Here is a 25,783-nt window from a genome sequence, read left to right as displayed (position 1 = left end):
GCAGATTGTCCATTGATTGGTTTTTGTGCGCTTAAGATTTGCTTGCTTAAGGAGTGTGAAAGTTGTTTGATAAGATTATAATTTTTTTTCTTGTGTTTTTGTTATTTTTTTTTTTGTTACTGCGAATTACTTTGTCGAGAGAGATTGATAAGATTACGCGTGATGAGGAGCTTAAGTATGTAAATTAGAGGTTTTTTCTGCGACAATTGACTCGACACAGCGACAAAAGGGAGACAGAACACGTTTTAACACTTTTTTTGTGTCGTTTGGCAAATATTGTCGCGAGGTAAATATTTGGGAGAGTTTTGCGTGCAATTCGTGGATCCGTTTGGCATGAAAACGAATTTTGAAGCGAAAAATCAACAATTTGATGGTTTTTATGTCTTTCGTGGTTTTAAAATTACTCATTACGAGTAAAAATTTTTAATAAATGATCTGAAAATTTTTTCTTAATTAATTTGAGGAAATTTTTCTTTAACAAAGAGTTAAAATAAATTATTTTGATTCAAAAATTTCAATATGAAAAAATATTTTTTTTAACAAAAAAATTATACTCAAAGCTCTTGAAGTTAAATTTTTTAATATTTTAAAAGTTGAATGTTCTAACATTAAAATTTAATATTTTCTCGAATTTTTTTTTTCTAAATTTTTCTCCAAAAAATAACAAATTTTCACGTTTTCAAGCAGTTTTTTGATTAAAAAAATAATTTTTCCGAGTATAAGGAGAAAAAAAATTAAAATTCAAATTTTTTTTAAAAATATTAAGAATTCAAATAATTACATCTAAGCTTACTTTAAGATAAAAAGTTAAATTAAAAAAAAAAATGAATTTCAATTTTTCTGCATATAAAATTTAATATTTAGTGCTCTTAAGCTTCCTTAAAAGAAATTTTATAAAAAAAAATAATGAGAAATTTTTATTTTTAAATTTTTAGTTAAATTATTTGAAATTTTTAAGAACAACAATTATTTTTTGCAATTTTTTTAAAGAGCAAAAAAAATTATTTTCAAGACATTTTTATTTGAAATTTTTCGAATATTTGTAATTTTTTAATAATTTTTTTTTAATCTATAAAAATTAATAATTTTTAATCTATTGTTTTATTAATTTTTAAATAATAAAATTAAATTTAAATTAATAAATTTGATTTATTTTAATTTAATTTATTTATTGATTGTTAAAAAAATTTTTCTAAAATTTTCAAATTTTTTCAAAATAATTTTTTTTTTTAAATTTTTTACGATTATTTTTAGATTCAGCATTAAAATAATTTTTTCCTTAATTCTTAATTTTTTTTCTTACAAAAATAATTTTTTCCTTTTAAATATTTTTTAATCAATTAAAGTTCAATTTTAAGTCATTTTTTAACTTCAATTACTTTAAAAACCATAAAAAATCAAAAAATTACACAAAAACTCACATTCAACAATTAACTAATCACATTTTCTGCCTCTTTAACCAAACAAACAAAAAAAAACTCTCATCAAACAAACAATTTTATCTCCGCAAAATGATCTAATCTCATCAAAAAAAAAAAAAAAAATAAAAAAAAAACGTTGTTGAATTTATAAATACAACTTGCGATTATTAATTTAGATAATCAACAATCGATAAACTTCATCGTCGATTAGTAATTCATTAATTTAATCATTCGATAAATTGTTTCAACGCACATGCACAGCGGAAAAAAAGAGGCACTTCAATAATATCGGAGAATAATAAAATCATAAAAAGGTGCTCATGAACACGAGAGTATTGAGCGGGCAAAGCAGCGCGATATTTATTGAAAAGCAATTAATTCTTACCTTACACACCTCTTCAATAATATTCCACTTAATATTCGGTTGTACTCGACACCGATTCTGCTCACTGCTGCTTGTATCGTCGTCGTCCGGCGTGTATTTTAATTGTTGTTGCCTCGTTTGCTGCCGTTCGAATATTTATTCGAGTTGTTCGTATTTTGTTTCTTTTTCCACATTCACATGTACGCGAAACTATGAATTTTTGTGTTATTTCGTGTACTATTTGCGTACGGGGCAATATAATAATAATATTAGCACAACTCACACTTAATAATTGCCGTGAATCCAAACATTAAATTAAACAGCACTTTTTCGAAATCACATTTAGTTGGAGTATACAGCACACTAATTGATTGCTATGTCGCTGTCCGACGCTCGACATCCGACGACGATGACGACAGGTAATGCGAATAATGATCGTGGCGATTCTCTCGACCACTCGTCGTCACATTTATACTTTGTAATTATATTATTTAAGGCAATCAATTAGCAAAAATGAAGCCAATTACAATTTTTTTTCTCTCGCAATGTGCGTTTTTTTTAACATGACACTTTATTACCTCTTTTAATATTTTTATTTATTTATTCTCTTTTTGTCATTAGATATTTTTTTTTTGCTGTTTACACTTTTCCGCTACTTTTTTTCTTGTTTGTCGAGTTTATTTTTTGATTAATTACAACGTTGTTCACGGTAATTATAACTTTTGAAATTTCTTTAAAAAATCCAGCGCCTGAAAAGAAAAAAAAAAAAATTAAATATAATAAAATGAGATTAAAGTTTAGATTAATTTATTATTATGAATATTATTGCACGTTTGCTTATCATTTTTTTTTGTGTGAATTAAAGAATAAAATGAGCAAAGTTCAAGTTTTGATGACGAATACAAGTGGCGATTAATTACTTTTTGTCAGTTTTGAGTGTTTTAACGAAGATTTTTTTTTAAAAAAATTTCTTTAAGTGTTCAAAATGTTTTTTGTTAACATTTGAGACTAAAAATTTAAAAAAATTATTTTTAATTTATATATTTTTTTAAAAAATTAATTTTGTCAATTTTAAATTGAATTAAATTAATTTAAAAAATTAAGAATTATAAAAATAAAATTTTAAAAATAGAATTTAAATTTTAATATAAAAAAATAATAATTAATGAGAATATTCAGAAATTAAATTTTAATTAAATATAATAAAATTAAAGAATAAAAAAAAAAATTTTGAAAAAAAAATTCAAGAATTTAATTAAATAATTAAAAAAAATAAAATAAAAACATATTTCAAGAAAAAATATTTTAAAAAAATTTGAAAAAATTAGATAATTAAAAAAAAAATAAAATATTTTTTTTTTCTCAAAAATAAAAAAAAAAATTAAGAATTTGAATAAATTTCGAGATTAAAAAAAATTAAGAATAGAAAATATTAGTTAATTTCAAAAAAATTTAAGAATAAAAAAATATTTTTCAAAAAAAATTAAAAAAAAAAAATTAACCTAATTAATTTTTTTTTAATTTAAAAAATTAAAAATTTAGTGAAAAACTTTAAGAATTTAAAAAAAATCTTGAGATTAAAATATTATTTAAGAATTAAAAAAATTAATTGAAAAATAGTTCAAGAATTTAATTAAAAAATTTTAAAAAAATAAAAAAATATTTCAAGAAAAAAAAATTAAAAAAGTTGAAAAAATTTTTAAAATAAAAAAATTATTTAAAAAATAAAAAAAAATTAATTATAAGCTTTAAGAACTTAAATAAATATCGAGAATTAAAAAAAATATTTTTAAGAATTTTTAAAAAATTTAAATAAATAAGTTCAAAAAATAAATCATAAAATCTTAACTACATTTAGGTATAAAAATTTTTAAAAATATTTTTATAATAATTTTGAAGCAACCTTAAAATTTTAGTTTTTTAAATTCTTAAAAATTATCATAAACTATCAAACAAACAAAGTTATTAATCTCCCACGCGCCCAAAAAAAAATCCAAAGAAACCCTAATCTTGGCTATCAATCCTTCACATATGTGTATCCGTAATAACCCACAAAGCATGTCTAAAACTATCATCCTCTGCATGCCCTTTCCTTCCTTTCCTCATCGACGTCGTCGGCACTTTACGACTGCTCTTAACGAATTATTCCAAATAAATCCCGTAAACCATAATTAAAGTTATTTCCCCTTTTTGTGTTGCTGCTAACTGGCTGCTCGACAATCATAATAAGCCATTCATCTATTTTAATATTCATATTCAACATGTTACACACAAAAAGGACGAAAACCATTTATTTTGCTTTGCCTTGTGTTTTTTCCCAAAAAAAAAAAAAAAACCAGCAAAAAAGGTTAAAGGAAAAAAAATTATATTATCATGTAGATAGGTGTATCGATGTCATGTGTGTGCTTCTTCAAATAAAATGTAACAAAATATCACATAAATGTTTGTTGTAAATGTGCTCGAAATTAGCTACATACACACACAGCGAGGAAGATATATAGATAATTCCCTTTTCATCTCTCGTTGTTCACCCATCGTAGCGACAACGACGACGACGGAGAAAACGCCATCCATCTACAGCGCGCGGAGAGTAGTAGAGTCAATTCAATATCTTGTCAACTTGTTCATTAAATTATCATCTTTATGGTCGTTTTGCTGGCTCGTGTACGTATTTTGCGCCGTATGGGGTGATTCTGTCTGTGGAAGCGACATATTTGTCGTTTTGTAAGAAGAGTTTCAAACACTCGGGCAAACACAAAGATCCCTTCGTGTGTCGTGTATCGACAACGCACAGTCGGAGTTATTAAAAAAATATCAGATTTCCACGGCGCATGCACTTCCAAAAATATTGTCTTTTCACACATTGTAGAGAGAGTGAGTACAACGTTGCTGTCTGTTGCTGTTTGCCATTTATGCCGCTTTAGCCTGTGACGAGGAAAAAAACACTTTCCTGTACTTATAGACTGTTTTCGGTATTTTATTACTGAACTGGCTTCGGCTCGCTAGATGCTATCTCGCAGCAAGCACCGACGACGACGAAATAACAATGATTGTGCTCATGAGATTATGATTACTCTTGTGCGAGTTGTTGTTGTTGTTGCTCTTGGAACGGGAACAAATATAATTTTCTTCTTGCGAAAAGCGGTCAACCACGATAAATGGCCCACGAATATTTTCCATGGAAATTATTAATACACATTTTTGCGCTAAATTGCCATTGATTTAGTGCGAAAGGGCTTTTGGAGGGAGAAATCCATCTACTTGAGAGCATTTGTGGAATTCATTTGGTTTTTGGAGAACAATCCGATTAATCCGTTTAATAACATGAGCTGTAAGCATGATATAGTATCTCTTCTGTTGCTCGTTTGGATTTTTGGTTTAATTGATTTTTCGGGGAATTTTGGGAATGAAGATGTTTTGCATGAGGAATGCTGGTCACAAAATTACAGAAATTGTTGCTTTTAGGATTTGTTTCGTTGTAGAATTTATGATGAATTTGTGTTTCTGAAGAAATTTTTTAAAAATATTTTTAAACATTTTTGACTTAGCTTTGTAAAATATTTAAGAATTTTTAATATTTTTTTTTTAATTTACAAAAAGATTTTTTTTAATATTTTAAATATTCAAATTTTGATACACTTTTGACCAAAAATTTTTAAAATTTTATTTAATAAATTTTAAAGTAAATTTTTTTACGTTTTCGATTTTTTAGTGAAAAATTTTAATTTTTTTAAGAAAAATAATTAAAAAGTAAGAAAATTATCAATTTTTTATAAAATTTCTCTAAATTAATTAAAAATTAAATTAATAAGTAAAGAATTTCTTAATCTTTCTAAATTAAAAAAAATTAATAAAAAAAATTAAAAAAAAATAATTAAATTAATAAAAAATAAAAAAATAATTAAATTAAAAAAAAATAAAAATAATAAAAATTTTTGTTTAATTTTTAAAAAATTTTCTCATATTTAATTTAAAAAAAACAAAATAAATAAATTAAAGGTCAAAAATTTCTTAATTTTTATAAATTTTTTAAAGACACAGCGTCAAATTGAGAAAAAAATTAAGAAGCTCAAGCTCAAAAAATGAGTCAAAATTCTATTAATTTTTTTTTTGACGAAATTTTATCAAGTTTTATGAAAAATTTATTTAAGCTTGTCTTAGGATTATGACTTAAAAATATTAAAATATTTATTTATGAAACATTTTCGTTAAAATAAGCTCTAAAGACCCTTTTTTATCAATTTTTAAATTATTATAGGAAAAATTATTTGAAAAGTAAGAAAATTTTTAATTTTTGTTCAATTTTTCATAAAAAAAATATAAAAATTATCATTAAAAAAAATTAAAATTTTAAAATAATTATTCAAAAGGTCAATATTTTTTTAAATTTTTTTAATAAATTTAAAATAAAAATTTAAAGTTACATAAAAAAAATAAATTTTAGCCTAAAAATGAGTCAAAATTCATTTATTTGACTTTTTTAACCAAATTTTATCAATTTTAATTTAAAAAAAAATGTAAATATAAATTTTAGCTTGACTTCGGATTTTGAATTAAAAAGTTTAAAAATCCTTTTTTAAAAAAATAAAAATATTTTTAAAATATTTTTAAAAATTTTCTTCTACGAAACACAAATTTCTCACAATTCAACCTTTTTTCTCTCTTCACAGGACTCCATCGTTTCAATAATTGCCCAAATTTCCGTCAACAACTCAAAACCTCCATTTATCAACAATTCTGGATCCATAAAATGCATCAACGCCTCCGATGAACTGCCAACTCGAATGTCGCTAACGACGGAAACTCAAGTATTTTCTTCCTGTGTGTGTCGCTCATATAAAAAAACACACATGCCGCTCCGCAAGTAGGCATAACTTTAAAATATCTATCAAATATGTCGTTACCAGAGATCATTAATGTATCAAATACAAACATCATCATTCACTGCTCCTTCTTTCCTTCTGCTGCCATGCCATGCCTTCGACGTGTACGACGTGCATCATTTCTGCATACAATTATTCGTCGTCGTTCGTCGAGAATACTGAAGAGCAAGCAACATCATCATCAAAGAGAATTTATAAAATTTATCGAACCTAACCGCAAAATCCAACATGGCTTCGGCGTTCCTCTCCTTATGATATTATAATTTAATACAGCACAAAATTTATATATTGAATATTTAATCAAATCAATTAATACAAAATAATATAACAACCGCCGCCGTTTTCCCATATTTCATTATTTGTCAATGTATAAATAATTGTGTATTCAATTTTAATTTTTTTTTGTGTTTTAATATTTAAAAAAAAATAAAAAACACACACCGCATTTATGTAAATCATGTCTTGTTTTATGTGTTCAATTCACAAAAAAAAAATATAAATATAATAATAATAAACATGAAGTGCATGAAAAAAATCAGTCATTCGATAAACGTTAATGGGACACACTCTACTACTCGCGTACATGGACTAAGTAGATGCGCGCGGGTTGTTGTTGTTATTTGTTTGACAAAACGAATTGTACAATAAAGACAATGTTTAAACGACCAATTTCACACATTATTGTATATCATGTCGTCGTCGTCGTCGTTGTTGACGCTGAGCAAAGAGGGGGCGTGCAACTGAAGAATTTCTCTTGTGACGATCAGTATCAGAGGTTTTCGAGTCATTCGTTTTTATGTGCAGTGAAAAATTTTTAAATTGACATCGAAAATTTTAATTTTTTAAGATTTTTTCCGAATTTTTTAATTTTTTTAGTAATTTTTGAATTATTAAAAGCATTATTTTTTATAAAAAAAAAATAAAATAAAATTTTTAATTAATTTTAATTTAATATTTAAAAAATTTTTTGAATTATTTTGTTAAATTCTATGGAAATTCTATTTAAAAAAATAAAATATTTTCTTAAATATTTTAAAAAATATAAATTTAATTTAATTTTAATTTTAATTTTAATTTTAAAAAAAATATTTTAATTTTAATAAATATTTTCTTAAAAAATGACAAAAATTATAAGTTTTTGAATATTATTTTAAAAAATTATTTTTTTAAATTAAAAATTTTTATTAATGAATTATTTTTTAATTAATTTTTTAAAAATTAAATTAATTTAAATTTTTTTAGAGCTTTTCTCAATGTAAATTATTGAAAAAAAAAAAATAAAATATTTTCTTGAACATTTTAAATTAATGTTAATTTACTTCCCAAAATTTAATTTTAAAAAAAAATTAATTAAATAATTTTGTTTTCAAAATTTTATTTACAATTTTAAAAAATTTTGAACACATTTTTAATCTAAACTTTTATTTAAATTTGTGATTTTGATCAAAATAAAAAAAAAATATTAAATAAAAAATCTTCAATTTTTAAAAAATAAAAAAAAGAAAATCTTACGTTAACAAATAATTAAAAAAAAAATAAAATATAATTAAAATATTTAAAATTAAAAAAAAAAATTAATAATAAATATTTAAAAAATATTCAATTTAGACAAAAATAATTAAAAAATCTCAAATAATTTTTTTTAAATGCAAATTTTTTTAAAATTTTTTTAAAATACTTAAAGAAACGTATATTTTGAATTTTTTTTAATAAAAAAATTAATACTTTTAGAAATTTTTTAAATTTTTTTGAATTTTCGATGCCTATTTTTAGAATTTTTACTCTTTTAATGTAATTTTTGTAATTTTAATTAAATTTTTTTGTATTTTTAATTCAATTTTAGGAAATTTTCAGAACCTATTTTGAAGAATTTTGTTCTACAGAATGCCCAAGTCTTACAATTTTAGCCCTCAAAGACTCAACACAAATCCACAACGTTAAGAAATCATCAAAAACCTCCCCGGGAACATTGTGAGAGATGAACGCCAGGCGATAAGAGACATATTGAATGACAAACAGTGTGTTGTGTACCAAAGGTTATCATGTCAAAAGTGTAAATTCTCGTCATTGCCGTATCGATATCGCATCGCCGCGCCGCCGTCTTGATTTGACTGAAATGATAAATTTACGTGTAAAACAATCGAATCGAAGCACACAATCATCATCATCATAATAATCATTTTGTCACTAAAAATTATCGATTATTATCTTGCCACTGTGTGTGGGAACGGCTGTAGGCACGTAGCGCTATCGACACACGCCGAGAATGAGATTTCTAATAATTTTCCGCATTTTAAATTGAATAATTTCCATATCTTTTAATCCTCTGTTGGTTTTTGCTGCACTTTGGTTGTCTTTTGGATTTTTCCATGGGAATAATTATGTAACCGCAATGCATCCGCCGTAATTTAACTTTGGTGACTTTTAACCTGTACCAATTACTTTTTAACAATTTTTGATTAATTTTCAATTTTTTTTTGCCACTCGTTCGTATGCCGCGACACACGACACAGAATTCGCGTATCTATCTCGCGTGTAAATGTGCGAGCAAAAAAAAAAAAAAGAGTATGAGGAACTACAAGAAATTAATATGCAAATAATTTTTTTACGTTGCCTTTTTCTACGATTTCGTATGTTTTTTTTTTGTACATTCATTGGCTCTATACTCACACAAAAATTATTATTACAAATAAAATCACTTTTCGTGTTCACTTTTTTTTCTCTTTTCTTTTTCACAGTTCACAATTGTTCTTTGTTTGTCTTTGAGATGCGTTTTTTGCTTGATTTTTCCACGAATTTTCGTGATTTTTCACTGTTTTTTTCGCACGGATTTACGGATAATTTGGAGTTTTTGATGCGAACTGTTTGTGACAAAAATTTCGATTCCGATTTTCGATTACGAAATCGCCTCTGTTAATTCAATTTTAGTTGCAATTCTCGTCACTTTTACGTTTCCGGCGCTTTTAGAGGAAGTTGAATTAGCAAAAGGCAAAAATAACAGCTGATTATCAATTTCATTCGTCTCAGATGTGTTGAGTACTGTATCACGGCGAACAACAAACTATGGATGTGGGTTGCGATCGCCGGACGATTTTTGAATTAGCGTGCTCACAAATGGATACCCCTGGCATTTGGCGATCACAACCCACGGCGGCGGAGTTTGTTGTTCGCCGGAATACAGTAGTCAATACATCTGAGACGAATGAAAATGATAACCCCTTAAAGATTTGAGCGCCATCTGCGACACGAAAACAAGGAGGCTCGTGACTGAATTGCGCGCGAAATCCGAGTGACGGAGTGAGTCGGCTGAAATTGAACTGTTATACATCTGTCAGGTAAGTATACCAGTACTGGTATACTTACCTGACAGCATATAACAGTATCACTTTCGATCGTCTCACTCAGTCACTTGGATTTCCTCGTGCAATTCAGTCACGTGCCTCATATGAGACGAATGAAATTGAGATTGGAAATCGCCTTCACGCTGATTGCACACAGCCCATTTCACAATTGCAAATTTGTGACAGCCCCGAGACACAGGCGGCACAAATTTCTAAATGTGCGCTGGACTTGTTCATTCCCGAGTTCATTTCCGAGTTCATTCATCATCGAAGCACGACGCAAGGTTCACACCTTTTTTTCTCTTCTTAAAAGCAAAGTGTGTAAATAAATTTCGAAATATTATTTTTTTTTTCACGAGTGACCAAAAAAGAGCATTTATTGCTAAAAAAAAAGTGAAATTAATTTTTTTTTTTTTTGAAAAATTAAAAAAAAAATATTTTCAAAAATTAAAAAAAAAACATTAGAAGCCATTTCTGCATTTTTTGTAAAGAAAATCGAGCTTACAGCAAAAAAAAAACAAACTGGCGTTTTTACATTAAAAAATAAAAATTAACAAAGTCACATAAAAAATCAACCAAAAATGAGGCTCCAAACCATCCGATGGTCCAACATATCAAAAATGCTGGATTTTTATTCGCAATTCAACCCGTCTCCCTTGTCCATCAAGCAGTTCACAGATTTCGGTAAGTCGAATTTTCCTTTTTTATTTTTACATCGCAAAAACAGGAAAACTGGCAATGACGTGTCCCGAATTTCCTCGAAAATTCTTTTTCACACAACGAATCAAAACATTTCTAGCGTCGCTCGTTAAAAGTTTATTTTTGTTTGTATTTTGATAGAAAAAAAAATTGATTATTTTTCAAAAATAAAAAAAAATGACCTTCAGTAGTACTCTAAAAATGGGTGAATGACATGACGAGTAAAAAAAATTAGTGATAAAGACTTTCACTTGCCGGTTAGAGAATTTTTCAAGTTTTCAACTTTATGAGAAAAAATGAATAAAAAAAAATAGACACCGGATTATATTTTTTTTTCGTGATAAGTCCTCTTGAAATGTTTAGAAATAAAAAGTAAAGCGAGTAAACAAGCATCATTATTATGAAAAATAAACAAAAGAGAGATAAGATGTTTGAAAAGCTGCTGATTAGTGCATGGAAATTTTACGTTTCAAGTGTTTTTTTCCGGTATTTTGTGACGTTTTTACTCGTAATCCTTGAAATTGTTTACTGAGGAAGGATTTTAAAGTTTTTAAAGAATTTTGACAGTTGAAAAGTATGACAACTGTCAAAAATTTTGATTAATTTTAATTTAAAAAAAAAAAATTATAAAAAATTATTTTCAAACTAAAAATAACAAAAAATCATAAAAAATGTAAAAATATAAATTTTAAATAAAATTTTTGACACTTGACATTTTTTTGACAGTTCAAAAATTTGACAGCTTTAAATTTTTAATATGAATTTTAATTTTTTTACATTTTTAATAATTAAAATAGACATTATTTGTTCAAAATTTGTTAATTTAACTTTTAAAAATATTAAAAAATTGAATTTTTATAAATAAAAATTTCACATCTGTCAAATTTTTGAACTGTCAAAAATGTCAAGTGTCAAAATTTTCATTTAAAATTTATAATTTTAATTTTTTTATGATTTTTAGTTTAAAAATAAAATTATTTATAGAATATTTTTAATTTAAAAAAAAAATAAATATTGATCAAAATTTTTGACAGCTGTCAATTTTTTTCAAAATTAAAAATCCTCAAAAAATTTTTCAAAAACAGAACTTTGAACTGTTTTTCACCCCAAATGTCACAATTTTTTTATCTATTTTGATCACATGTTTACCATTAAACCGCAGTGAAAGAAAGTAAAAAACGAAAGAATTGAAAAAAATAAACAAAATTCAGTTTAAATGTGACGTCAATTCACATTCACAGTCAATTTTGTCGACTTGCACGTACTCACACACCGTCAAAAAATTAACTTTAGAGGTCAAGTTGATTACTTATGGACGATGTACAATCAAATCCGGCTCTATTTTTGAATTATTTACACAAGAAACATTAAAAATTTTCCATTTTTAGCTCAAAAAGCCTGATTCTCAACTGATTCCTGTTTCTAACGGTACTAACGAGATTTGTTGCTACCAAGACTCAATTAACGGCTTATTTTATTACGACATCAACCACAAAGAAGTCGGCAAATAGTAAACAGCTGTTGAACTTTTTTTGGACTTTGTACTTGATTTTGTGGTCTACGTGCGTTTTGGAGATTTACGATGACGCTCGATGTAAACAAGATGCGTCTCCATCATTCTCGGGACTTCCATTTTGAAGTTGATCGCAAAATTATACTCAAGAATAACTAATCCGGGGGAATTTCTTCCATTGCATTCATTCACCTTTTCCATGTTCGTCTCTTCTATCGACAGAGAAACAGATGGTTGTTGTTGTTTTTATTATTTTTCTGTCATTAACACAACTTCTGTGAGAGTATTAAAAGCACGCAAACAAACAAAACAACGATCGACCTAAAAAATGATAAAAATTCTCGAAAAAAATAAAAACAAATTTTTTTTGTGTGTGTCTCGAAAATTTCGGGCGTGTGACATATATTTTTTTTTAAATGTTGACGGAATTAGATTTTTTAAAATTTTTTTATTGACTATTAAATGATATCTTATCATTTAGAGATAATTTTTAAATTTAATCAATTTTTCGAATTATTAAAAAAATTAAATAAAATTCCAAAAATTAAATTTTCCTTAGAAAAAAATGAAATAAGAGATTTTTGTTTACTAAAAAAAAATTCCTATAAGATTTTTCACTAAAAATCGTTCATTCATGTCGAGCCGGTCCCTCATGAAATTTATCAAAACAATAACAAACAACATTCTACGCTCTTCCATTCCGTTCCAGACAAACTCACACAAACAAAACAGTCCAACACGCGTTGATTGTTACATCAAAATAAAATAAAAGACATTGAATTAAAAGCAATTTTTATACGAGGAACTGGTTTATCCGGCGGCGTGTCGCGCGTTATTCATTCATTTTGTTGTTATTGTTTTTAATAAGCGAGAGATGTTGTTGGAGTATATTTTTTTTATAAAAAAGCACATGACTATTGTTCGAAGGTCTTAATTCAATGCAGTTTTGTCGTTAATTGCAATTTGTTTGAATACTTAGATACAACACCGGATAGAAACAATAAGAATTTTTTGTGTTTACAGGAAATCGTAGAATATTTTTTTTTATTTTTTTGTGATAGAATGTAAATTATTTATTTTATTTTCGTATTTTTTATTTTAATAAAAATAAATAATTAATTTAAAAATTAAATAAAATTTTTAATAATTGTTAAAAATTTACATTAAAATTTAATTTTTAAAAAATATTATTTTAAAAATTATTTCGATATAAAATTAAAAAAAATAAATTAGATAAAATTTTTAACTTTTTGTTTAAATAAAATTAATTTTTTTTTATTATTGAATTATATATTTTTAAATATTATAAAAATAATTTTAAATTAAATTGTAAATATTAAAAAAATTTCAAAAATAATTCAAAATAAATTCTATTAATATTAAATTAAATATAATTATTAAACTAATTGTATCTTCATTTTTTAAAATTTATATTGAATTAATATTTTTTACGTTTAAAATATTTTTTTAATTTTTTTAATTATTTTAATTTATATTAAATTAAATTTTTAAATGAAATTCAAAAACTTTTTTTATTAAAAATAATAATTATTCAAAAAAATAATTAAATAAAATAAAAAATAAAATAAAAAATAAAATAAAAAAAATAAATAAATTAATTAAATTTTTTTTTACATAAATTCCATACTTTTGGATTAAAATAAAAAATTAATAAAAAAAAAATTAAAATAAAAATTCAACTTGAAATTTCATACAAATTTTGTAACGCAATAACTCAAGTTCTGCTTCATAAATCTCATCAAGGTTTTTAGAAAAATGTATTAATTAACCGCAAACAGGTTTTAAGTCAAGAAAAAAATTAAAAAATACGGAAAATTCGTGAAAATCTAAGAAAATGAAATGTTATGTTGATTGCATATCACACGGAGTTAAATTTTAATTTAATTAAAAACACATAAATTGCATACTTTTGGGCGTTTATTTCTCTTTTAAAAAATATCTTTTTAAAAAAAATTAAAAAAAAAATATCTCAAAGATCAAAGTTCAATAATAATTTTTCCACGATAAAACGTAAAAAACAACCTGGACTTTGTGCTTAACCAGACTTTGATCGCTTTCAAAACATTTTTCACGAGGAAAAACAAAAATAAACATTTTTTTTTTCTTTTAAAATCTTATTTCTGGTCACATGCGTTGCCTCGATTTTTTTTTTGTCATTTCTCTTCTTAATTTAATAGCAAAACAAAAAATGTTTCGATCACATTTTTGCCGCAAACATTGTATTTATTGCTCAAAAAGTGGGCGAATCTATTTTTTGATGCACTTGAGTCACTTTTACGAGCAAACCTTTCAATTAGACTTTGGATAAAATTCCAAAGTTCAATTTTTTTTTCATGCGATGCAGAAATTTTTGTTGTTACGCGTCGCTCGTAATGATGCAAATCAACAACAAAAACAAGTTAATAAAATAAATATTTACAAAAACATTTAATGTTTCGTCTGAATTTACGGCAAGAGGCCTGTCTACGTGTGATTGTCGAAATTTTATTATCGCTTCTAGACTATTTTTATTTAATTTTTGCACTTTTTAACATTGATACGAGAATTTTTTTATTTTGCCGCGATGATGAGTAATTTTTTTTTTCAATTAAACAAAGTCAATAAATAATTACCTAGATGAAGATAATAACCTTACTCGGTCGACTTGATTGCACGTCAACAACCTTCTCCAATGATAAATTTGCATATCTAATCGTAATTCAAGCAAGTTGAGCGAAAATCGCTACTCAAATGCGAAAAACGGCGAGAATGTGATAAATAAACAGAATATTGTTGTTACAATTTGCGCGGATTGAGTCATTCAATTGTTGACGAGGCACGAATCGAACATGTTTATAAGCGTCTAACTAAATAAATTATGTAATAGATGGAAATAATGCACGGCAGTTTATCATCATCGGAATACTCGGGTATGGAATTAAGGGCAATTTGTTAGGTTTTTTGTTTCAAATTTCATTTGCGAGTGAAGATAATGAATAGTTTTTGTTTGTTGAAGGATTTAAAGGTGCTTGACAACAAATTTTCGCGTCATTTGAAATATTTTAATTTTTTTAAAATTATAATTAATTTAAAATAAAAAAATTTAAAATTTAAAAAAATTATTCAATTTATTTTTATTTAATTATTTTTCAAATATTTTATACAGTTTAATTTTTTTAATTAAATAATTTTTTTAAATTTTTAATTTTTTTACTTTTTTTATTTTAAATTAATTATAATTTTAATAAATATAAATTTCAAAAAATTAAAAATTAAAAAAAAAATAAAATAATTAAATTGTATGAAATAATCAAATAAAAATAAATAAAAAAAAAAAAATTAAAATAAATAAAAAAAAAATTAAAAAAAAAAATTAAAAAAATTAATTTTTAATTATTAAAAAATAAATAAAAAAATAACATTTAATAAAAATAATTATTTATTTTAATTTAAATATTTAAAAATTCATTTTTTTTATTTAAAAAATAATTTAATTATTAATTTTATTATTAAAAAAAAATTTAAATTTATTTTTTTATTAAAAAAAAAAATTAAAATAAATTTTTCAAGACAAGTTACTTTCTTGTACTAAATTGATATCGATTGATTTTTCCGTATGAACTAAAAAATAAGGACTGTCATGAATAATTTTATTGAGCTGTATCAGCAGTAATGATTCAATATTGACGGAAACGAATTATTCTTTTTTTATTTTCATTTTTTAAAACTCAAGCTGTATTTATTGATTTTCTTTAATATTTTTTTTTCAAAGACTATGAAATATTTTTTTCGAAAGAAATTTCAATTTTTTATTTAAATTTAATATTTAAAAAAAAATAATATTATTTAATTTAATTTTTTTTAAATTTATTTAAAATTAAAAGTAAATTAATTTTTTTTTTATTTTTTCTTAAATTATATTTTTTTTAAAAATAATTATTTAATTTAATTTAATTAATTTATTTATTTAATTTTATTTTGATTTTTAATTATTTAAATTAATTAATCAAAATTTAATTATTAATTAAAAATTGATAAAAACTGAAAATAAAATTTTCCCGCCAAATCTACCAAACACGAATTTTGAGGTTATGTTAATATGATCATTTCTCAAAAAAGTTCAATAAATCTCAACTTTGTTGCTACGTAGATTAAAAAATAGTGTAAAACACTCCATAATAATAAAATAATCACTATTAATGTCACTCATGTTCATGACACAAATATTATTTATTGTTATCGTTTCGGTACAAAATCAATATGCGCCTTTTCTATCTATTAAAACTACGCTAAAAATGCAAATAAATATCACTCACCGCTTTGTTTGTTTCCTCCGATGACGTCTAACAATGAAACCAAATATTTTCTAAAAAAAAAAAACTTGACTTGAATGAAAGGTTTTTGATTACCGATGATAAGAAAATCGATTTTTTTACGCGATAATTGGGGCAATTTCATTCTTTGTCTGTTTGAGTGATGCCTCTTGAGCTGTTTCAAGGTTTCGTAAAAGTCATGGGAGTTTTCGCGTGGATTTATTTAAGAGTTTGTGTGATAAAGACACGTTGCGAGACGATGATACAAAGAAATATTTGCATTAAAATGATAAAAAGTTGTTTACTTGGCTTGAAAAAGTAAATAACTTCCGTTTTGACGTCGAGATAATAATTTAAAGCTCCTCGAGGTACTTGAGGAATGGAATTTGTGGAATTTTTCGACTTCAAACCCCGTCTAGACTCGGAAATTTTATTAAAATTGCCCCGAATGAAGTAATTTATTGCAATTTCCGAGTGTCGCTCGCTTTTTATCTGTTTACGTAATGATTTTATTGCCGATGATTGTCTCCATGAACGAACAGCGGTCAATGCTTGCATGTCAGCTGACATTAAATATTTACCCATTCAACCTATTTTTAGCTCATAATTTAATTTTTTTCCGTTTCAGGCATCAATGCGTGCGAAAAGAAGTCCTTCACATTCTTGCGGAAGGAGTTGCCCGTTCGTCTGGCGAACATCATGAAGGAAATCGCGCTTTTGCCGGATAATTTGCTGAAACAACCGTCTGTGAATCTCGTTAGCTCATGGTATGTAAAAAGTTTCGAAGAAGTCATTGAATTCGAAAAAGCAGATCCGTCGCCCAGTAATCTTCTGAAGTAAGCTCTGTTGTCATTTTTATTGGGTGCGAAATTGTGAAGAATTTTTTTCTTTCTATAAAAAAAAATCACTAATCAACCAAAAAAAAAAAACACAACCAACAACAGATTTTGTGAGCAATTGACCAAAATAAGAGATCGCCATTCAGATGTCGTGCAAACGATGGCTCAAGGTATCATTGAGCTGAAGGAATCCCGCGAAGATGGAATTATCGAGCCATCGACGGAGCTGTCAATTCAGTATTTCTTGGATCGGCTTTACATGTCGCGGATTAGCATTCGGATGTTGATCAATCAACACAGTAAGATTTTTTCTTAATTTTTTCTTCTTAATTTTATTTTTAAAAATTAAAAAAAATTATTTAAAAATAAAATAAAATTTTAAGTAGAAAAATTTTATGAAAAATTATTAAATTTAATTTTTTTTTAATTATAAAAAAATATTTTTCATCAAAATTTACTTCTTGAAATTAAATTTTGTCCATAATTTATTTTTTTTTAAGAATTTATTTAAGTTATAAATATATTAAAAAATTTTAATTAAAATTAAAAATAATAATTTTGTTAAAATTTATTTTAATTAATTAAAAAATAATTAAATAAAAAAAAATAATTTTATTTTTTTATATTAAATTAATATTAACTTAATTTTAACTAATTATTATTATTATTTTTTGAAACTTAAAAAAAATAAATTGGAGACAAAAAATAATTTCAAATATAAATTTTGATCAAAAATTATTTTTGAAATTAATTAATTTATTTAACTTTAAAAAAATTATTTTAAAACATTTTTAATTTTGTTTTAAATTTTTTTTAATTAAAATTTAATTTATTAATAAATTTTATTTATTTATTTTTTTTTGTTAATTCTTACTTTTTTTTAAATAATATTGTTAATATATTTTTTAGCTCTCATCTTTGGTGATAAACCGGCGGAAGGACGCCATGTTGGCTGGATCGATCCAACTTGCGATCCCGTTGCCGTTATTCGTGATGCCTACGAGAATGCTCGCTTCCTCTGTGATCAATATTACTTGGCGAGCCCCGAATTGGAGATTCAAACGCACAATCAGCTGCATAAGGGTGATAAAATTGGAATTTGCTACGTGCCATCGCATTTGTATCACATGCTTTTCGAGCTTTTCAAGAATTCGTTGCGTGCCGTCATGGAAGCGCATGGAAACGAAAACGATTTGCCGCCTGTCAAAGTCATGGTTTCATGCGGCAAGGAAGATGTCTGTGTTAAGGTAAAGATTTTTCATCATTTTTATTTAAAAAAAAATATTTTTTAAAAAAATTTCGATAGGTTTCTGATCGCGGAGGCGGCATTCCTCGTTCCCAAGCTGACCAACTCTTCAAATACATGTACAGTACTGCGCCGCAACCGTCAAAGTCAGATTCGCATACAGTGCCATTAGCTGGATATGGTTACGGTTTGCCCATTTCTCGATTGTACGCGAGATATTTTCACGGAGATTTGGTCCTTTTCTCGTGTGAAGGATACGGAACTGATGCCATTATCTATTTGAAGGTAATTTTTCTTCAAATTTCAAAAGAAAAATCTCTAAAAATAAATATTTCTTAGGCATTATCCGACGAAGCAAACGAACTTTTGCCGATTTTCAATAAAACAAGCACGAAAATCTACAAAGCCTCCGTTCCAACAGGTGACTGGAGTAATCAGGTAAAACACCCAAAGAAACATAAGCCTGCTGTTGTTATTCAATAATTTTTTACTTCCCTTTAATTACTCCTTTTGTTGTTTTTTTTTCTACTAAGTACTCCAAATATTTAAAAATAAATTGTTTTGCACGATTTTTTTCCCTTTCGATCACTTTTGGACCAATTTTCTTAAAAATTTCGTTAAATTTTACCAAATTCGTTAATTTTTAAGGTTCCTTAGATATCCATGTGCATTTCTTATAAGTTAAAGTGAATAATATGACTAGCTTAGTTAATCTCAAATATGTTGTATATGTTATTATTTTACAAAAAAAAAAAAGAATTTTAAAAAATAAAATTTTATAAATAATAAATCCTTTAAGTTTGTCTTACTTAATTTAAAATTTTAATTGTTTAATTAAAAAAATATTCAAAATTTCAAAAAAAATATGTTAAAAATTTTGTTTCTAATTTTTTGCATGAAAAAAATTTTTAAATGTCTGAATGTCAAAATTTTCTAAGAATTTTAATTTTTTGTCATGAAATTTAAATTTTTTAATTAAAAAAAATTAAAAAAAATAATTAAAAAAATATAAAAAAAAAATTTGAAAAAATATAAATTTTTTTTAATTCTAAAAAAAATAAAAAATATAAAAAAATATCTTTTTAATTTTAAAAAAAATTCTTAGAAAATATTTTGAATGAATGTTAATTTTTTTTCAAAATTGCTGTTAATTCGCTTTCATATAAAATTTATTTTTAAAGGTATGTAAGAGCGCTTTTTATACAATTTCCAAAATAAATTGTCACAATTCAAGGTTTCGTGAGGCAAAAATTTACAGGTGTCGTTTTTTGTCTTCTGTTGTGAGAAAAAATTTCTATAATTTTAAAAATTTGTTAAATTTTTTAAAAAAAATTTTGTAAATTTTTCTTCGATTTTTAAAATGAAATTCTAAGATTTTTAATTAGAATTTATATTTTTAATAAAATATAAAAAAATATAATATAAATATAAATAAAAAAAATTTTTAAGACCAAAATTTAAAAAAAAAATTTAATGGAATTTTGGCTTTATTTGTCAATGTTTTTTGTAATTTTGATAAATAAAATCTAAAATTTTCTTAAATTTATTACCTCTTTAAAAAAACTTTTAATTTTTGAAACAAAAAAAAAATAATTAATAAAAATATTTTATTAAAATTGTTCTCAAAAAATTCAAAATTTTCTTAAAATATCAAATTTTACTCCAAAAATTGGAATTTTTTTCAAAAATTTGTAAATTTTCTCAAATAATTCAATTTTTTAACTTTAAAATTGAAATTTATTCACTCGAATCAAAAAATTTCACCAAATTTTGCATAAAATCCGAAAAAATCAACAAATCCCTTCAATCCACAAACTATTTCGCTGGATTCGGAAACAATGGAGGCTTATCTCGGTCCACACAAACGCATTTGTACCCTTCACAAGCTGCTCCCTTGTCTTCGAAGTAATCACAATGCTCTTCACACGCATCTGATGGCCTGTACAACCCCGTTTTCTTGTCATATTGGCACCGATCTTCAGGCAAACTTTGTTTCGTTTCCATAAAAACTCCTGAAATCAGGCATGAAAACCAAAAAATTCCAAAAATTATTGCAAAGAAAATTTTTTTCGCCATCTTAATTGAGCGAAAAAACAAGGAAGACTGAAAAAAATTGATGAAACAAGTCAAAATGTTATGGAAATTTGTCACGTTTCGTTGATAAAAGACTCCAAGACGAATGAATTTCAATTTCTTCATCAAAAATTTATTATTTTCTTAAAATGTAACTAATGAAATTGGGCGGTAACGATTTTTTTTTGTATCACGATGCATTTTCGAGAGCTTCAACGTTGATGTCGAGCTCGCGTAATGTGTTAATGACCATGTAACGACTGAAAATTATGTAAAGTCGACGAAACCAAAGAAGTTGTGACTTGTGTTGACACATTGCGGTTTGAGCTTTTCTGTATTTTTTCCATGAAAGAAATGACCTGAAAAAAAAAATTCAATTAAAAATCAAAAAATTAATTTTTTTATGAATTTTTTACCATTTTTTCGCTGTGAACAAACTCATGGGCAAATCCAGAAGCGACAAATATTTCCGCAAAACACTCACGGACTCCAAAATGAAAACTTTACAATTTTTCGGCAGCGCATTCGACATCCAAAGTGACGCGACGGCATAAAAAATCGCACAATGGTTCGGATGATGACTCACTCCCTCCCTGTCAAACGTGATAATTGTCTCGATATCCAACGCTTCGACGTGTTTCAGCACAATTTTCGCAATAAAATCATTTTTCCACTCCAGATTCGGGTCATCTTGCAAATTTGTCGCATTCAGGAGCGTCACATCGCTTTGATCCAATGTCAAAATTTCGCAAGCGGCAAAAAGTTCACTTCGCCGTTGACGTCCTTTCTTGTCAAAATTCCCATTGGAGAGGCACAGCAGGAAAACGCGACACTTTTGCTCACGTAAACCGAGAATTGTGGGCGCAAAAAACATACTTTCGTCATCTGGATGCGCCGTGACAACCAAAACGCGCCTCGTTCTCGGCAGCAAAGTCGAGAGTTTCCATGATTTGCGCGACGAGATCAACCAGTAGCTCACAAAACACCCGAAAGTGTAAATGAAGCACAAAATTGCCAAGTGTTCCAGGACGGAAAGTGTTTCTTTTTTTAAAAATTAATGAAAATTATCGCTAAAAAACCCCGGAAATTTTTTTTGTAAACAAAAAACAGCTGATTTTGACATTTTTTCAAGAATTTCGCACTGGGTCGATGTCAAAAAATTATTTTTTGCAACCTGGGATCGAAAAAAATCATAACAAAGAAGCGTGTTTCGAAAAATTTCCGTAAAAAATCATCAAAAATCATGAGTAGCGATGAAGAAGACGTTCGTTCGAAGATCTCCAACATGCCTTTTGGGCAAGTGCTTGAACTCAAATCCAAAATTGGCACGACCAGCTTTAATGAAGTAATTTTCGGATCAAATTCCAAGACCGAGAAACGACAAAAAAACACAAAAACTCAGAGATTCAAGCAGGAAACAGTCGAAGATGACGAAGCCCCGGTTGAAATGAGCTCCAAAAAGCCCGTTCCCTTCCTCGGATCTGACGGACTCTCGAAACGCAAACGAAAATACCTCGAAACGAAAGTCAGGGATCCGCGTTTCGATCGAAAATGTGGCGAATATGACGCGGCGGCATTCCGGGAGAATTTCGACTTTGTCTTTGAGATGAAACAAAACGAAGTGAAGGAACTGAAAAAGCAACTGCGTGAGACAAAAGACCCGGAGGAGCGACAAAAGTTGAAATTCGTCATTCAGAGGGCGGAAAATCAAGTACGCGAACACTTGAAACAGCAAAAATTGCATCAAAAACGCGCCGAGCAACGAGAAGAACAAGAAAAAGCTGTGAACGAAGGAAAACGCCCTTATTTCATGAAGAAAAGTGACCAACGGATGGTTGGTTTGGTCGAACAATTTGTGGATCTCAAGAATTCGGGCAAATTGAAGAAACATATTGAGAAGAGAAGGAAGAAAGAGTGCCGGAATTTCAAAGAAAAAAATTAATATGTAATAAAATTTAAGGGAAAATTTAATATTTTTCTTCGTCATTTTCGTCGGAATTTGATTCCATCGCCATTCGACTCTCAATGCGTTCGCAGGAACAAAATTGACGATCACAAATTGCCATTTCGCCAATTAAACAGCTATTTTCGCAAGCCTCTGAAGGTTTCCACATTCCCATGTCTCTGTCGAAAGAACATCGATCCGCGGCAAGGTCTTGTCGTCGTGAAGGGCGTTTAGCGAGAGTAGCAACTATGAAGATTGTGAAGAGGAAAAATGTTATTTTTGACATTTTTTATGAGAAATTTAGAAAAAAAACTTGAGATTTTTGATAAAATGAAGACTTTTATTTGAAATTAATGAAAATTTGACGTGAAATCGTGAATTAAAGCAAAAATTATTATGAAAAAAAAAATTAAATTGATTTATTATGGCTTCGGTTAATTTAAAAAAAAATTAATTATTTAAAAAATTTAAAAAAATGGTTAATTTTAAATTTTATTCATGAAAAATATAATCAAAAAATTTAGGAAAAAAAATAAATAAATTCAAATAAAAATTTTTACAAAAAAAAAACCAAAGGTGAACATAAAAGACGATAAAATAGAAAATTAAAATTTTGAAACTAAAAATACTTAAGAAACAATATGACGGGAAATATTTAAAAAAAAAAATAAAAAAAATCAACAAATTACATTTTTAATTAGAAATTAAAATTATAATTTAAAACAAAAAAAAAATTTTAGGGAAAAAAATTTTGTTAGTTAAATTTCATAATTTTTTATTATTCTTCATCATTTTTTGAGCAAAAACATCTGTGTCGATCACAAGCTGCGGGCACTCCTTCAAAAATATCACAATGCTCTTCACAGGCTTCCGACGGTTTCCACATTCCTGATTCTTTGTCGAAAGAACATCGATCCACAGGGAGATCCTCTTTGGCTTGCTTGGCTGCGGATTTTGCGAGAACAGCAACTACGAAAACTGAGAGAAGAAAAAATGTTAATTTTGACATTTTTACAATAATTTTTGAAGAAAAACTGAAAATTTGTGATAAAATGAAGACTTTTATAAGGCAACGATTACAAAAATTTGACGTAAAATCAGGAATTAAAGCGAAAAATATTGATTTCAAGAATTGATTTCATAATCATTCAAGAAATTTTCAAAAAATTAACAAAATTTTCGAACTGAAATTTTATGGATGAAAAAAATATTAAAAAAAAATTAAGATTTTTTAGAAAAAAAATTAAAATTAAACTATTTAAAATTAAAAAAATAAGGGCAGAAAAATTAAAAGATAAAAAAAATAAAATTTAAAATTTTTATTTTTCTTCAATAATCGAACAATAACATCTGTGACGATCACAAGATGCAGGAGAATTCTCAAAATAATCACAATGCTCTTCACATGCATCTGATGGACTCCACATTCCCGTTGCCTTGTCAAACGAACATCGATCCGCAGGCAAATCTTGCTTTAATTGTCTTCGTGAAGGGCATTTTGCGAGAACAGCAACGACAAAAACTACAAAAAGCAGAAAACTTAGTTGAACTTTCGCCATTTTAACAAGAAAAAAAAAAATACAATTTCTCATAAAAAATCGACTTTTTATAGGAATCGGAGAAAATTGAATGTGCAATCATCAATTAAAGCGCAAATTATTGCGAAAAACTAAAATTAATTGATTATGGCTTCACTTAATTAAATTTTCATGCCTTTTTTCTTTCGTAACGAGATGAATATTTTTTTTAAGGGTTTCATTAAGAAATATCAAACTAACAGCATGCAATATTTTTTTTATGAATCATTTATATGTTTTATGTTTTCATTTTCTCATTGCAGAAATCAGTTTTCAGCGCAAAAAATTAAATCATTAATTGGCGAGTCCAACATTGTCACACATCATCATTTATCATGACAAATTTTATTTATTTAGTTACCAAAAAAATTATGAAAAATATATTTTTATGTTAAATGCATTTATTTTATATGTTAAGCTTTAATATTGAAAGATTGTAAATAATTATTAAAATATTTTTTAAAGAAATATTTAAAAAGCATGTAAAAATTTATTCTCTCTATTTTTTTAATTTTTTTTGAATTATTTTTTAGGAAACTATCTCTCTACCTCAATTTATACATTTATTATTTTATTTTATTATTTAAATATTTTAGAGGAAGTTGTAATTTTGAAGTATTATAAAAAGAAACAAAAATATATATATATTAAAATTTTTATCTTTAATTTTTTGTTTTATTTTTGTTCCTGAATTTTCTTTGAATTTTTTTCCCCATAATTTCTTTTTTTTATTTTTAAAAATTTTATTTTTATTTTATGAAAAGCACTTGAAACTGCAAGGTATATAATTTTAATTGGCAAAAAAAAATAATTTTTATTTTTAAATAATTTTTTTTAATTTTTTTTAGGATTTTTAATTTTTCTTTCCATTGAAAATATTTTTTTCAGTTAAGTATTTTTTATTAAAAATTTAAAAAAATTATTTTAAATTTAAAAAAAAATATGTAAGTTAAATTTTTCGATATTTTTCTATTTTTAGGGTTCCGACATGAACTCCCGTCAAATATTTTCGCAAAGCAAGAAGACTATTATCTAAATGTTTAACTTTAGAGGAGGGAAGACTTAAACATATTTAAAAGAAATTATTGAATTAATATTTATCCAAAATTAAATTCAAAGCTTTTTGGGCTTTTTGATATAAGAAAAAGGATTTTGACACACAGAATATTTGTAGTAAAGTAGAATCTTCTTAAAATATTTAGACGTTGTTTTTCACCAAATAGAAAAAAATTCAATGAACTTCCAGCTGATCACCGAATAAGACTGCAAGAAGAAGTCTACCTCAGAGTCCCATGAAATTGTAGCTTTTCAAAATTTTGATTCGCACGCGTTCAAAGTAGACTTAGATGCAGTTTTGACCACAAAATGAAGTAACGGAGCAGCAACTTATACATAGTTACATAATATTATTAATGAAATGCTAATAAAAAAAATATTCTTAGGTGTAAAGTGTGTTTTCTTCGTTAAGCTTCAAATATCTTAATAAAAAAATTAGATATTGAATAAAAAAATTTAACGGTAAAATTTTTTAAAAATATTTTTATGTTAAAAATTTTAAAAGAAATTTAA

At 25.7% G+C, this 25,783-nt stretch overlaps 4 protein-coding genes across 8 annotated transcripts in view; 2 read left to right on the top strand and 2 right to left on the bottom strand.

The window, feature by feature from the left end:
* LOC134828390 (uncharacterized) overlaps window positions 1–9,538 on the bottom strand; it is a 37,836-nt gene extending 28,298 nt beyond the window's left edge. For 3 of the 4 annotated variants that reach the window (XM_063841358.1, XM_063841363.1, XM_063841361.1), the window contains exons 1-2: window positions 9,339–9,538; window positions 1,807–2,534 (exon numbers count right to left, since the gene is read on the bottom strand). The gene's annotated coding sequence lies outside the window, so the exon portion shown is untranslated. Of the gene's footprint in view, window positions 1–1,806; window positions 2,535–9,277 lie in introns of all 4 variants that reach the window. The other variant, XM_063841359.1, reaches the window with a different exon arrangement.
* A 750-nt stretch (window positions 9,539–10,288) lies between these two features.
* Window positions 10,289–25,624, top strand: LOC134829319 (pyruvate dehydrogenase (acetyl-transferring) kinase, mitochondrial). 2 transcript variants are annotated; one of them, XM_063842352.1, is made up of 7 exons: window positions 10,289–10,693; window positions 17,163–17,370; window positions 17,479–17,672; window positions 18,283–18,620; window positions 18,680–18,904; window positions 18,959–19,057; window positions 25,194–25,624. In XM_063842352.1, exons 1-7 carry the CDS (start codon window positions 10,591–10,593, stop codon window positions 25,248–25,250), a joined length of 1,224 nt encoding a protein of 407 aa, XP_063698422.1. In that variant the 5' UTR covers window positions 10,289–10,590; the 3' UTR covers window positions 25,251–25,624. The 2 variants fall into 2 exon arrangements, with proteins under 2 accessions (XP_063698422.1, XP_063698423.1); XM_063842353.1 differs by lacking the exon at window positions 25,194–25,624 and adding an exon at window positions 24,478–24,617.
* LOC134832219 (N-acetylglucosaminyl-phosphatidylinositol de-N-acetylase-like) lies at window positions 20,206–21,737 on the bottom strand (the record flags this gene model as incomplete). The annotated part of the gene is made up of 2 exons (XM_063846189.1): window positions 20,206–21,051; window positions 21,109–21,737. Coding segments are annotated over 2 exons (798 nt in total), but the record flags the coding sequence as incomplete, so codon positions are not given.
* Window positions 21,880–22,960, top strand: LOC134830896 (ribosomal RNA processing protein 36 homolog). The gene has a single exon (XM_063844507.1). It carries the CDS (start codon window positions 21,936–21,938, stop codon window positions 22,632–22,634), a length of 699 nt encoding a protein of 232 aa, XP_063700577.1. The 5' UTR covers window positions 21,880–21,935; the 3' UTR covers window positions 22,635–22,960.
* Window positions 25,625–25,783: the final 159 nt, after the last annotated feature.

This window comes from Culicoides brevitarsis, chromosome 2 (genome assembly GCF_036172545.1).
Source record: "Culicoides brevitarsis isolate CSIRO-B50_1 chromosome 2, AGI_CSIRO_Cbre_v1, whole genome shotgun sequence".
Taxonomy (NCBI): domain Eukaryota; kingdom Metazoa; phylum Arthropoda; class Insecta; order Diptera; family Ceratopogonidae; genus Culicoides; species Culicoides brevitarsis.
This window is presented reverse-complemented; position numbering and strand designations above follow the sequence as displayed.